At 46.3% G+C, this 12,945-nt stretch overlaps 1 protein-coding gene across 1 annotated transcript; it reads right to left on the reverse strand.

The window, feature by feature from the left end:
* Window positions 1-9,233: 9,233 nt before the first annotated feature.
* LOC147905231 (E3 ubiquitin-protein ligase PRT1-like) lies at window positions 9,234-12,262 on the reverse strand. Its single transcript, XM_087394462.1, has 7 exons — window positions 11,468-12,262; window positions 11,350-11,378; window positions 11,039-11,218; window positions 10,532-10,918; window positions 10,251-10,445; window positions 9,880-9,956; window positions 9,234-9,760 (listed from the first exon to the last, which is right to left on the reverse strand). The coding sequence occupies exons 1-7, from the start codon at window positions 11,695-11,697 to the stop codon at window positions 9,491-9,493; spliced, it is 1,368 nt and encodes a 455-aa protein (XP_087250588.1). The 5' UTR covers window positions 11,698-12,262; the 3' UTR covers window positions 9,234-9,490.
* Between the last annotated feature and the right edge of the window lie 683 nt (window positions 12,263-12,945).

The following is a 12,945-nucleotide window of genomic DNA, read 5'->3' on the forward strand; positions in this document are numbered from 1 at the left end:
CTACAATATGTTCACCAAATTTGACATTGAGCATGTTCCTATTTGAGATTCGTTGGAGTGCACTTGGCTCCTTTAAGCAGCATCTCTCCCTTGGAGCACCATCCCCATTCACCTTGAATCCAATGCCACTGTAACCCAACTCAATCGGGGCAACCTTGTTCGTATCGCCAATGGCGAATACATCCTCAATAAGGATTGGGTGTACACTTGACTCAGCTTGCCCAAGGATGGCCAATGGGGAGCCACTTTGGCAACAAGATGGCACCACAGGAGCATCTGTGCAACAAGCTCACACCATCTACCAAGGTCCCCTATTATCAGTTTTTCCTAAAGTTGGTGTGGCTACAAAGCAAAACAATCAATATTTTCATAGTGGTCATAGGATGGCTTCTCCAACCCAAAAATGGCAAGCTCATGGCATGGTTGTTCCTCTTCATGGAGAGAAGTATCTATCTAGCTCTGCAGGGCTCATGGATGTGACAAAATCCCCAGTACTCGCGAAGAGCCTTGTGAAGCAACCAAGAAGGAGAATGTGAAGAATTGGGTGGGGTAGATTTTCATCATTGTCTTCCCCTTTGGAGGAATCTTGGACGCCCTAGTTCCCCCAGGTCTCCTTGCTACCACGAGGGACGTCAACATTTTTGCTTTAACAACAGAGTGCACGGCTTCCGGGTGCACATCAAATCAAAACAAAAGGCTGCAACAACAAAAGCGGTCTATCACTCTGATTCCAATCCGACCAAAGATAGAGTTCACTCCAATCACTACCTCTCACCTCAATCTCAATCTCTCCTTTCCCCTTATCCGGATGGTGTTTCTCGGAGTGACCTTGGCGCCCCTACCTAGTGTGAGCCTTGCCTGATGTTCAGTGCCATCCCACTCCTATGCCCTCTTCAACTTTGTCTAGTGCAGTTTTGGCCGTTACCTCTTCTAGACCGGTACGTTACACCCCACCGCTCCACTCGGTGCCTATGTCCACTACGCCTTACTAAGTGAGCTAGCCTCACTACCCCTTGCCTCTGCCACATTGCTTGTTTCCACTAAACCTCCTACTCTATCCCCAAGTGCATTGCCAACACGATCCTTGCACACTTCAAGCACAATGTGGTCATCGAGGATGACTTCATGACTAAGCCCTGCAAACAGCAGAACACCGAGCCAGAGGTGTATTCCAAGCTGACCCTCATTGCTCCTCAATAGATCTTGTCACCGGTGAATCTCGAGCCTGATGGTCTGCATCTGTGCTTGCCCCAAGCCCCTAGTCTTCAAGTACCCCATGGTGCGCTTAGTACCTATCAGAGTTCCTCACTGCCAAGGACTTCGGCCAGCTCCACCATGAAGTGGACAGGCTGCGTGCCTCCCTTGCTAACACCAACCACAGATAGAGTGCAGTTCAAACACCGGGACAAGTTGTTATCCCAGGAATTCACCTCACTCCACCAAGTGCACACCAATGCTAGAGCAGAGTATACTCGGATGCTCGGCAGTCTCTGCCAACATCATGCAGATATTGCTACCTGTGCCCTGCTTCTTGACTAGCAAGTCCAAATTCTCCACAATCTGACCTTTGAAACGGTGCCCATGGACCCGCACAACTTAGCCGCATGCCGCATGACGTCGAAGTTGGCCAAGTAGTGGTAGCTGTAGATCGACCGGCTAGAGCAGATACTCGTGCTCAACTGTAAGTGTATGGCGATCCTTCCCCAAGATGAGCACGAGGTGGACACCGATGTGGCCAGTGCATCAAGGTTGCTCCCCCAACAAACCTTGCAAATCATTAGCCCCAGTGCATAACAGATGGCGACAGGTGATGCCCCTCTGCATCAAAAACCCCCTCCCCCCCTACCATGGGACCCAAACTACGACCCAAGTCTCAATAAGGGCAGAGCGTTCACAGTTGTCTAGATGGGAAGATCACCATCACGTTGGACAATTGTGTCTAAAAGCTCCCAAACAAATTGATGGAGAGAGGATGCAATGAGGCTTAGGAAAAGTTGATGTACAGAAGACTCTATTCGGTGTCTTGCTTCCCCTGCAAGTGTCCTCTTTGCTTTGCTCCTTTCACTCATCATGTTGGACCATTGCTAAACTCTGGTGCAATCAATCAACAAAGCACTTCCAAACGTCGCCTCAATCTATAGCCTCCCTGGCCACTCCCAACAGCATAAATCAACTTTTCTTTGCGAGGAAAGAAACCCAAACGCAATAACTAGCTAGCAACCAATCAGGGAACGGTAGAAGCAAGCAAAGACAAGCCTTCTTCTACTCAGTATCCACCGAAGAAAGGTCACCCAAGTTGAAAAACCCTAGTTCCTGCAGAGAAAAGCTGATTCTGCCCTGGCACAGCCCCAAAAGCAGCTTAGAAGTGAAAAATCAACAGCAACACCCGGAAGGCTCCAGAAATCAAATCGCAATCCTCCTTGCAGAGCGTGGACAGCCTGATAGCAAATCACAATCTCCTGTGACAGCCTGGGAACACCTGGAAACAAATCGCAATTTCTTGTAGCAGCTTAGAAACACCTGGAAACAACTTTAGAACAAGACGCAATCCCCTGGCATAGCCTGGAGGACTTGGAAGTGAAATAGCAATCTGTAAAGAGACACCCTAGCTGAAATCGCAATCTGCAACAGGCTTCTGGATTAGGTGCGCATTCATCTGCTAGGCCCGATACTAGCCCTAACTGATGACGATTTTCCCTCGCACGCTCTGGAAGCTCCTGGTAGAAGGCGATTTTGCTCTAGCAACACCTGGCAGGCTCTCGCAGCTCACAACTGATGATCTGGCTCTTCTAGTATTGATTTTGGCCTTTTGAGTCCAAAAGAGTGGTGCAATCAAAAATTGCAACGGCAAAAGCAGGCAAAGACAAGCCTTCTTCTACCCAGTATCCACTGAAGAAAGGTCACCCGGGCTGGAAAACCCTAGTTCCTGCAGAGAAAAGCTGATTCTACCCTGGCACAGCCCTGAAAGCAGCTTAGAAGTGAACACCCACGCCTGGAAAGTTACCAAAATCAGCAGCAACACCCGGAAGGCTCCAGAAATCAAATCGCAATCCTCCTTGCAGAGCCTGGACAGCCTGATAGCAAATCACAATCTCTTGTGGCAGCCTGGACAGCCTGGGAACACCTGGAAACAATCGCAATTTCCTGTAGCAGCCTAGAAACGCCTAGAAACACCTAGAAACAGCTCTACGCAGTCACCTAGCACAGCCCGGAGGACCTGGAAGTGAAATAGCAAAATCTGCAAAGGACACCCTAGCTGAAATCGCAATCTGCAACAGGCTCCTGGATCAGGTGCGAATTCCTCTGGCAGGCCCTGGATGCATTGGTACTAGCCCTGGCTGATGACGACGATTTTCCCTAACAGGCTCTGGAAGCTCCTGGTAGAAGGCAATTTTGCTCTGGCAGCACCTGGCAGGCTCTAGCAGCTCACAACTGATGATCTGGCTCTGCCTTTTAAGTCTAAAAGAACAGCTTTGGGCTCTTTTTGCAGTCCTGTGCTAAAATTACCAATTTTTAATTGCACCACTCTTTTGGCCCCCCCTGTTGCACACTTTGGCCCTAGGAATCAATTGCCTAGTAACTGGGCACACATTCACTATTTCCAAGGGCCCACTAGGAATTTTAATTCCCCAAGTCTTGTCCCATGGCCGGACCCTCGTGCCCCAGAGGCTCAAGGCAGACACGCACAAATATGGGAGTCGCAAATCAAAAGTCCCATAATTTCACGTCCTCGTGACAGGAGGCAGGCTTTCCACATAGAAATCTTCTCTCCATCTTACTTGGTGAGTGGAGAGGCTGTCATACATCAGCAGATACAAAAGGCCACCCCTCTTGCACCGCCGTGCAATCCAGAGTATAGTGTATGGGAGACTATCGTCAACCCTGATGGCAGGGCAGTATTCAACCTAATAACTCAATTTCATTGACATTTGGTTGGATACCATGGATCCCTTGTACTGCAATACGGGAGCAGGGTACAAAGAGTTCCACGAAGACTAGTATGCCTTGTGAGTGTTTCTACAAGACTCAACCTGCAAGGGCTTCTTATGTTCTCACAGATGGAATCCATTGGCTGGATAGCATTGGTCGTTCGCACCTATTCCAGGGTTACCTGATGCAGTTGCAGCCAGTTTTCTTTTTCCTCCATGGAAATCAGCAGAGGTAGAGAATGGGTAGGCTAGCCAAAGAGCAGGGGGAATGTGGAAAGAGAGGAGTTAGAAGGAGAAAGAAGCGTTTACACTAGACATGGTGTGCACATGCGCGTGCATCGGTGTCTGTCTGTGTCTCTGTATGTGCACGCGTGCACACCTGCGTGCCTACACGTGTGCATGTGTCATGGCAGAAGTAAACAAGTATTATGTCAAGAGAGCACTTTGTCCTGAACCCAAAAGACAATCAAGGGAAACCTCTCCCCTCATAGCTCCTTCTTCTGAAGATGCTTCCTATGTGTTTGATATGTTGAATGATGATTTTCAACAAAGTAGAAGGGAATGGATTCAACCTGCTCCGGAACTCACTTACAGAATGAAGTTTCCTTCTCTTGTGCATCCTTTGAAGAAGCTCTCTCAAACTCCAGTTATCATTTTTTTCCCAGGCAAAACTCCCTCTGCTAATGATGTGGGACAATGGGTGAATTCTCTCCTAGGTGGATGCTATGTAGAAGGAGTCTATTTTGCCTCCTAGGGATTTTATGAAGTTCATCTTTTGGATGCCTTGACAAAACAAAAAATGCTGGAAATGTCCCCTTTATTTTTTGGTCGACAAATGGTGCATATCATGCCCTGGTCCCCTAATAAGGACTATCAGAACCTCATCAAGCATCATTGCCCTGTATGGGTTGAAGTGGTTGATTTTCCAGATTACATGAGAACAGAGCTTCCAGGTTTAGCTATGACATTGGGACAAGTGATCTGTCCCCCTCGTCCCACAGGTAATAAAAATCGTTTTTGCATCTTATGGGATACTGATAGACCGACCCCCTCCTCTATTGCAGTTGAGATTGAGGGTATTAATTTGGGGAAAAAATATTTCACTTTAAAATGGGGCATTTTTGCTGGAGCTTGTTTTTCTTGTCACAAGTTTGGGCATCTTGCTTCAGAGTGTCCCTCTATCCTTCATCCACCTCCTCCAGTAGCTATTCCTCTACCATCTAATAAAGGAGGTCAGAAGACATATGTGGAAAAGATAGAAGCTAAAGGAGCAAAGCCTTCAGTTCATACAGGGAGCCAGGCCAATTCAGCTCAAAATAAGGATAAAGGAAAAAGAAAGTTAGGGGAAAATAACTCATCTTCTCATGAGGGGTGGCAGACTGCAAAGAAGACGGTGCCTCTCAAACAAAGACCTCTCCAATCTCGTAATTGGGATGCCTCTACTCCTTCTCCAGGACAATCTTCTACCTCTCCAAGCAACCCCATCTCAAAGGCATGGGTTAATGGAGTCAAGAAGGGTCTTCCCCTTTGTGAAGAAGATGATATTATCAGGGAATTGGATGCTGAGGGTCAGCAAGACCCTGTGGCAATGGCAGAGGCTTGAAGCCTCCCTTTCTTTTGGAGGACGGTCGATCATCTCTTGTATATATTTTCATGCGTGCTTCTCTTAAATGTTTTTCCTATAATATACAGGGCCTCTGCAACCAGAATAAATGGAGGCTTCTATGGCATTATATAAATACAACTCATCCGGATGTTGTGTGTCTGCAAGAGCATAATCAACATTTTTTTGCTGGCCAACATGGGTTTTTTTCTGGATATGATATATTTTATTTAGGATCTGAACAATTCTCTGGGCTGTGCATTTTAGCCAGACATGATCTGCAACCCTGGATAGCATATAATGATCTTGGTGGACGATGGATGATTAATCATGTCAAAACTTGGTTTTGGGCCAAAGCTAGTTAATGTCATATATTGGCTTTACTCAGATTCCACTCCACAATGCCTTATAGGGAATCATTTGTCTGAGTCTTGGACTCTCGAACGTTCAGTTCGACAGGGATGCCCTCTCAGTGCTTTGCTTTATGCCATCGCTTCACATCCTTTGCTTCTTTATATGGATCACATGGTTGATACTGGACAGCTAGAGGGGCTTCAGATTTCTGGTTCACAACCTTTCATTGCACAGGCCTATGCAGATGATTCATTCTTCATGCCAAAGAATAGTCCTTTGGAGATTCGCCTCTTGATGGATACCCTTTCAGATTTTGGGTTGGCAGCTGGTCTTAAAATCAATTTTCAGAAATCAAAACTCTTGCCTCTCAAGCATTGTGACTGGCATGCTATCCTGTGGCCAGGCCAGATTATTTATCCGGAAAACATAGTAAGACATTTGGGCTATCCTATTGGCTGGAAAATCAGCAATAAGCAACAAATGTCATGGGTGTCAAACAAAATTCAGGACAAATTAGAATATTGGAAGATCTCCACTTGGCCTCTGCATGTACGGCTTCGAATTGTCCAGTCTATTATTCTAGCTTATGTCCAGTTCTATCTTCCTCTATTACATTGGTCATCTTGAGATCTCACTTCCTTTATGTCTCAAGCCATGGAGATTTTTTGGAAAACTAAGCTTCATAAAAAAGCTTTACGGCTGCTCAAAATGGACTTGCTTTGCTCACCAAGAATGCATGGTGGTTTGAATATAATAAACATCCAATTTCATGTGTTGGCAAGAAAGATCACTATGCTCAAGACATTTTTTCAACAAGAGCAACCCTGGTCTATTATGTTGGCAATTTTGTGTGGACAGATGAGCACACATGCTTATGGACATTGGCTAGTTGATCCATCGGAAGTAGTACTTGGCAAATTTCAAGGTAAAATCCCTGGTTGTCCATTTTCTAATTCCTTGATTCAGGACTGGAAGCAAGTACTCTCTCACATCAAATGATCTCCCCATCCTACTTCTATAGCTTCCTCACTAAGAATGGAAAGTATTCATTGGAGTGCTGTGTTTTCCTCTCCTCTTGCTGTTCAACAACCCATCAGAGCTTACAATCTTATGAAAATGGGTATCCGGTTCATTGATGACGTGGTAGATATGCAAGGAAATATTCTCACTTTTCCAGTAGCATGTCGACAATATAATCTGGGGATGCATCATAGACCTATTAGGAAAGCTATTGCTGATCTCTTACTCCCTCTGGTTCCGATTCAGACTTTGAATGTCAGAGACAGGCTTCAAGATTGGCACCTTCAGTCTTCAAATACAAGCATATCCACTAGGCCTTTGCATTTATTGACTTCTATACAGGCTTATCGATTGATATTACCTCCTCCTTGGATTGCCCATCATGCTAATTCTCTATGGCATTTGAACAAGTCATTAGCCTGGTGGAAAGGAAAATTGCAATTGATATGGAAGTTGAAAATGCCATTGAAGTAACGACTCTTTTTATGGAGATGTATTGTTGGTATTCTTCCAGTAGGGGTGAAATTAGCTCAAAGACGGATAGCTTCACCTCTTTGTCCAAGATGTCACCTTACATCTGAGACTATTCCGCATTTACTGTGGTTTTGTTCATATTCCAGAGACCTTCTAGACAGAATCTCCTATTTCTTATCTCTCAGATTTCCAGCACACAGGTTCTACAGGTTTTTCTGGATGTATGGCAAACTATCAGCTTCTTTGTCACAGTATTCTCTTTTCTTCCACTGGATCAGATACTGGGCCTTATGGACCCTCTGGCTGCAGCGCAATCAAGCATATCTGAATTCTCCCCTTCAGCATCCATATGAGTTCTTCCGAGCCTCATTGCGGCAGTCTTTATATGATGCCTTACATGAGGAAGATTTGGATGTTTCTTGTATTCAGCTTTTCTTTTACTGCTTTTGATGGATAGGGCTTTGGCTCTCTTTTGAGCTCTGCCCAGATGTAAATGAATGTTTCATAATATAAGTATCTTGGTTTCACAAAAAAAAAAAAAAGCGTGTGTGTGTGTGTGTGTGTTGGGGGGGGAGCGGGGGGATTTCAACAGAGATAAACCCAGTAATTGAGCAAATCACTACAAAAAGCCTAATGCTGTACAGAAAAATCAGAGATTAAAAAGGATTCATGAAAAGCAGGTAAGGTAACTTACAACTGACGAAAAGACTGAGCAGACGGAGGGGAGTATGGCATCACACAAAGGGGCACATGTGATGCTGGCTATAAGGCTGGCCGAAAGTGGCTACCCAGGTACAGTACCTGGGTACAGCTGAGTTTAGGTTGGAGCTGGTGGTAGATTTGGGTTGATGTACCATGGATTTGGTTCTGATGGCTGGAGTAGGAGGGATGTACGGAAAAAGGCTGCTTGTATTGCCCGTGACCTCGCTTTTTTGACTCTGTTGGACAGGTTTCTTGCTGCTCTTGTCACCAGGCCTGGTAAATGGGCAGCCATGTGGAGCGACATCAATGAATGATGGCCTTGCTTGAGGTATGCACTCCTTTTCCTTAACTGAAGCAGTTGAAATATGGTATCATTGGCTGTGCCCAGGCACACGGATAGGTGTTGCACATAGCATGGCCTCTACTACAAACAAGAAACATGAGCTGCCATCCAAAAGCAACACCATTTGGACAGGATGAAAACAACTGAAAGTTGGAGGCAACTTGGGAAGGAAGAGTGCAAGGCCCAAGGAAACGGCTCTCATACCAATGTATGAAAAGTGTAAATTAAGGTAGAGAAGGGGTAGGCTAGAAGAAGAGCAGGGGAAAGTAGGTAAGAGAGAAACTTCAAAGGGGTAAGACTAGGTTTTTTTTTTTTTTGGAGGGGGGTGAGGCTTATATATGACTAGTGCTCCCCACATCCTCCTTTTTAGCCGTCCCTTGCTAAATGTCCCCTAGAGCTAACCCCACAAACTTAGCCTAATTTTCCCTTTCATTACATGTGGCATGGATACACTCAACTGTCTAGCTAGGTCTAGCGCAAGGTAAGGCTACAGCAGCAAGATCAACAATACTCAACTTTGCCTCTCTCACAACCTGTATAAAACTATGATAGAGCAGGCCATCTAAGGCAGGCCATATCTGTCGTCAAAGGAAGTGATCATCCATTGAAGCCTTGAAGGGTGACTCAAGCAACAGAGTTCTACATCCTCCAGTCACTGATAACTGTTGGTAGATTCATTTAGTCTTGCGGAAAGTTCCAAATTTCATTCAAGTACTATTACCAGAATTTCCAAGTTTACACGATCTTATTTATGGGATTTAGATGATTTTCAAACTATAAAACATAAAACCTTTGCCACAAAGGAGATCTGCTTCACATGAAGCAGAAAAAGCGCAATGGTGCATGATGGAAAAGTAAAATTCATTTGAGAAACCATTAGGTAGTCAGTCGACAACATCAAGTTGCCGATAGTCCTCATCAAATATTCTATGCTCTTCAGTCGTTACAGCCATATATTGCCAACATGGCGTGTCGTGTATAAGCTCTACAAAAACCTCCCACTTGATTTTATGATTGAGAAACGTGTGAATATATTCATGTTAGTCATCTTCTGCACTAGCACCTTCACTCAATGAAACTGTCGATGTAGTCATCCAAATCACCAGCTAATTGTTGCTGTTGGCGGCGCCGGCGAATTATACCGTTTCCCATATTCAAAACCAGATGCTGTGGGGATACAACTCTGACCTCCTCCATGCGATGACTGGAGGTGTGCTGTTGATTGAAGCGTCCAGAGAGACCGACTCCCTTTCTGTAGCAAGCTCCACAAAGATCATAGCCAACCTTCTCAGTGCAATCCTGACACTGATATCGATCACCTACTATTGGGAACATCTGCAATAAATCACATTCTTAGCTCTCTGTTGACCCGTCACACCTAAAGCTTCCAGACTAGGAATGGTCCCTGTTTCCTAAAAATATAGCATCGCTTTGGTGCAGAAAACTTAGCTCACCCCGCAAGCATCACATCCGAATCCAACATGAAGATGCCCATCTGACCCACCCTCTGCCACCACCACCTCTGTGTCACCTGCAGAAACAGGCCATTTGACCAAATCCTTTACCACCTCTAGAAGTGCAGCTTACCTCCTGAATTTACTGCATCTACTACCTATACCACTCATACCCAAAAATTTCCAAAAGCCAAGTGAATAATTCAACCAATAGACCACCATGTTGAATCGTGGGGAAACAGACTGCTCATGCGTAAATACATATGATTGATGGGACTAGAGCAGCATGTGGCAGAGCTTGGAAACTTTGAACAGGAGATCCTCAGAAAGTCTGGATTACAGAATTCTACGAGCAGGAAAGTCATGCTTACCAGATTCACATTCCTCCCTCAATTGCTCAGGCGCAATCTCTTCCTTTCTTTTCATGTACTCGATTGGGAATGCACGTTCAAGGTAATGATGAAACTCTAAACATACATGTACTGAACGACCACGACGAGGATCTCCGCATGAAGGACAGCAAGGGGAAGTCTTGGGGGTACCTTTCAGGCACGACTTGCAAAAAACTGGTCAAAAGACACAAATCTCGTGTGTTAATTCTTACAGGAATCGTCCTGCCAAATGTAGGCCTGAATTAGGATGCAAAGCTTACCTTCACCACAGTTCAAGACGATTGGCCGATAGAGGAGTCTATGGCATATGGAGCACAAGAAATCATCCACTGTCAACATGTTTTGCATTCCTTGGGTGTCCTCTGATTTGCCCTTTTTGAGATGGGTTTCGTCCTCTTTACCGCATGAGCTCAGTTCTGGGTTAGAGTTGCCTGCTAAATCAGTATTGTCTGTGTCAATCCTTTGAGGTAGCGGTGATGGATCTGCTGCTATCCTGCATGATTGCTCTTTTGAACTCCGGACTGCAGACCATTTGGGCTGATGATTTTTGAGCCTGTCAGCCTCCTCTTGTTGTATGCGGGGGCTCCAGACGTGCCTGGGAGACTCCGATAAGCGGGGTGAGAATATTTGGGTCTCTGCCTCCATATCTGCAAGGTAGCAGCACAAATGGTGGTGAGGCCGCCCTAAACCAGCAAATCCACCAACGCATCTACAATTGCGTCCTGAAGCTCCATCCCAAGGAAAAGCTAACACAAACAGATCCTCACCATGAGTTTCCTGGCTTCTCCGTTCATACTCCTCCGGTACTGCCTTCATCAGCATGAAATGAAGCAACTCGCACACCCGCGGGAAGAATATATATGGCCTCCTGCACACCGGACAGTGCGACTGCCTTCTGATGTTCATGGCACGATGAACGCACCAAAAACAGAAGATGTGACCACAAGCTGCAGGCGTAATTGCACCTTTTCAGAAGGGAGTTGAGAAGGTAATCACCAAAAATTGCCAAATAGAAAGGATTGTAAGAGGCAGGGTTTCAAGGAAGGCGGAAGAAATGTGTTGTGGATGCACTACTCACATTGCACGATGGGCTTGTAGACCAGTTCCCTGCACGACATCCATTTGTGAGAATGGCTAGATTCAAGTTAGCGCATACAAACTAAGAGTTGAATTTCGCGACAAGATAAGACAATTACAAGCAAATGCCGCAATGGAAAGGCTCGCCAGCTCCGTTGGAGGGCTCCATGGCCAAGGGTGATGCAGGGGTGAGAGGGCGATCCGCTGCAGAGTCGCGAGCAGGGGGCTTGGACACGCAGGCCATGCAATCAGAGGAGGCAGATGAGGAGGATGGAGTTGGTTGCTGGTGGTTGGAGCTCTCGGCTATGCCGGAGGTCAATGAGGAGGAAGAAGCCTCGTCTTTCGCCATAGCCACAGCTCACAAGGGTACTTCTTGTTAAGGGGAAGGACGTCCTCACACTTCTTCTTCTTCTTCTTCTTCGAAAGACTAGTAGCTCGCCATAGCCAGAGCTCGAACCCGTGATTGTGAGGAGGAGGAGGGGGAGATCGCCATAGTTAGAGCTCCAGCCGGCATTCAATGCTCATGCCTGCCGTGCTGCTTCCCCTCCTTCCTCTTTTCCTCGCTCATCTTCTACGGCCTTCTCCTGATCAGCCACTCGCTGCTTCCCTTCGTGTGCCACCTTCCCTCCTCTGCCACTCGCTGCTTCGCTTCGTGTGACACATCACTCCGCCCCGCCAGCAGCTCCGACCGCCTTGTATCATCGACGACGACCTCGCCAACTTTTAATGTTTGCCCACGTTTTACCTGAACTCATTCATTCCCAAACCGCTTCTCGTTGTTCACGCCCGCCAATTTCGCGAATGGTACTTCAGTCTTCGACCAAGCCCGACTAGCCACACGCGCATGATCGTGCTATGCTTACGAATCCGTTCTTGGAGTGTGCTGCTGGCATTTGGCGCTGCAACAAGGCCTGCCGCGTGCCACCGGGACCAGCAGCAGCACATGGCACATGCCTTGTAAGTTGTGTGGGCTCTCCGGCTCTCCTCTTTCTGGAGTCTGAATCGGTCTATTCTTGAGGCTCGAGCATCGAGGCCCGAGAGTATCAATACTTAGTTAACGAAAACCTCTCCTTCGAAATATATCCCCCAGGCCTCCTTCAGACTTGGATTTGTAGGCGAACGCCGCAAACATCCACTTCGTGAAAGTACCGCCTTCGCGAAATTGTAGAGCAGCTCTGCTTATTTGGAACGATTTCCAGACATCCGAGTCCCCGGTTTGCCTTGAATTATCAACGCCATTTGCCTTGAATTACCCTTGCCTATCGCGCTCAGTCAGTCCCCTCACGCTTCCTGCCATTACTCGAATTCCAATCGCCAACATGCCAATTCCAGGCGACGCGCGAGTCACATCCTCAAAGATAGATAATCGCGTCATTCATATGACGCACTTCAGTCCATCTTTGATCGATCCGAAAGCTAGTTTTCCGAATCCCTGAGCCAAGGCTTTGATGCTATGTCGTTGATTATCTCTCTCTGTGTGATCAAAATTCAATCTGCAAGAGAAACTCGCTCTCAAATTTCAATATGATGATACACCTTAAAGTCTAGACAACATTCAAACTTTTCTCAAGGGACTCGTGAAAGGCTAAGCTTGGCC

The sequence above is a fragment of the Dipteris shenzhenensis genome, chromosome 1 (assembly GCF_047967505.1).
Source record: "Dipteris shenzhenensis isolate YYH24624 ecotype China chromosome 1, Dip_SZ_1.0, whole genome shotgun sequence".
Taxonomy (NCBI): domain Eukaryota; kingdom Viridiplantae; phylum Streptophyta; class Polypodiopsida; order Gleicheniales; family Dipteridaceae; genus Dipteris; species Dipteris shenzhenensis.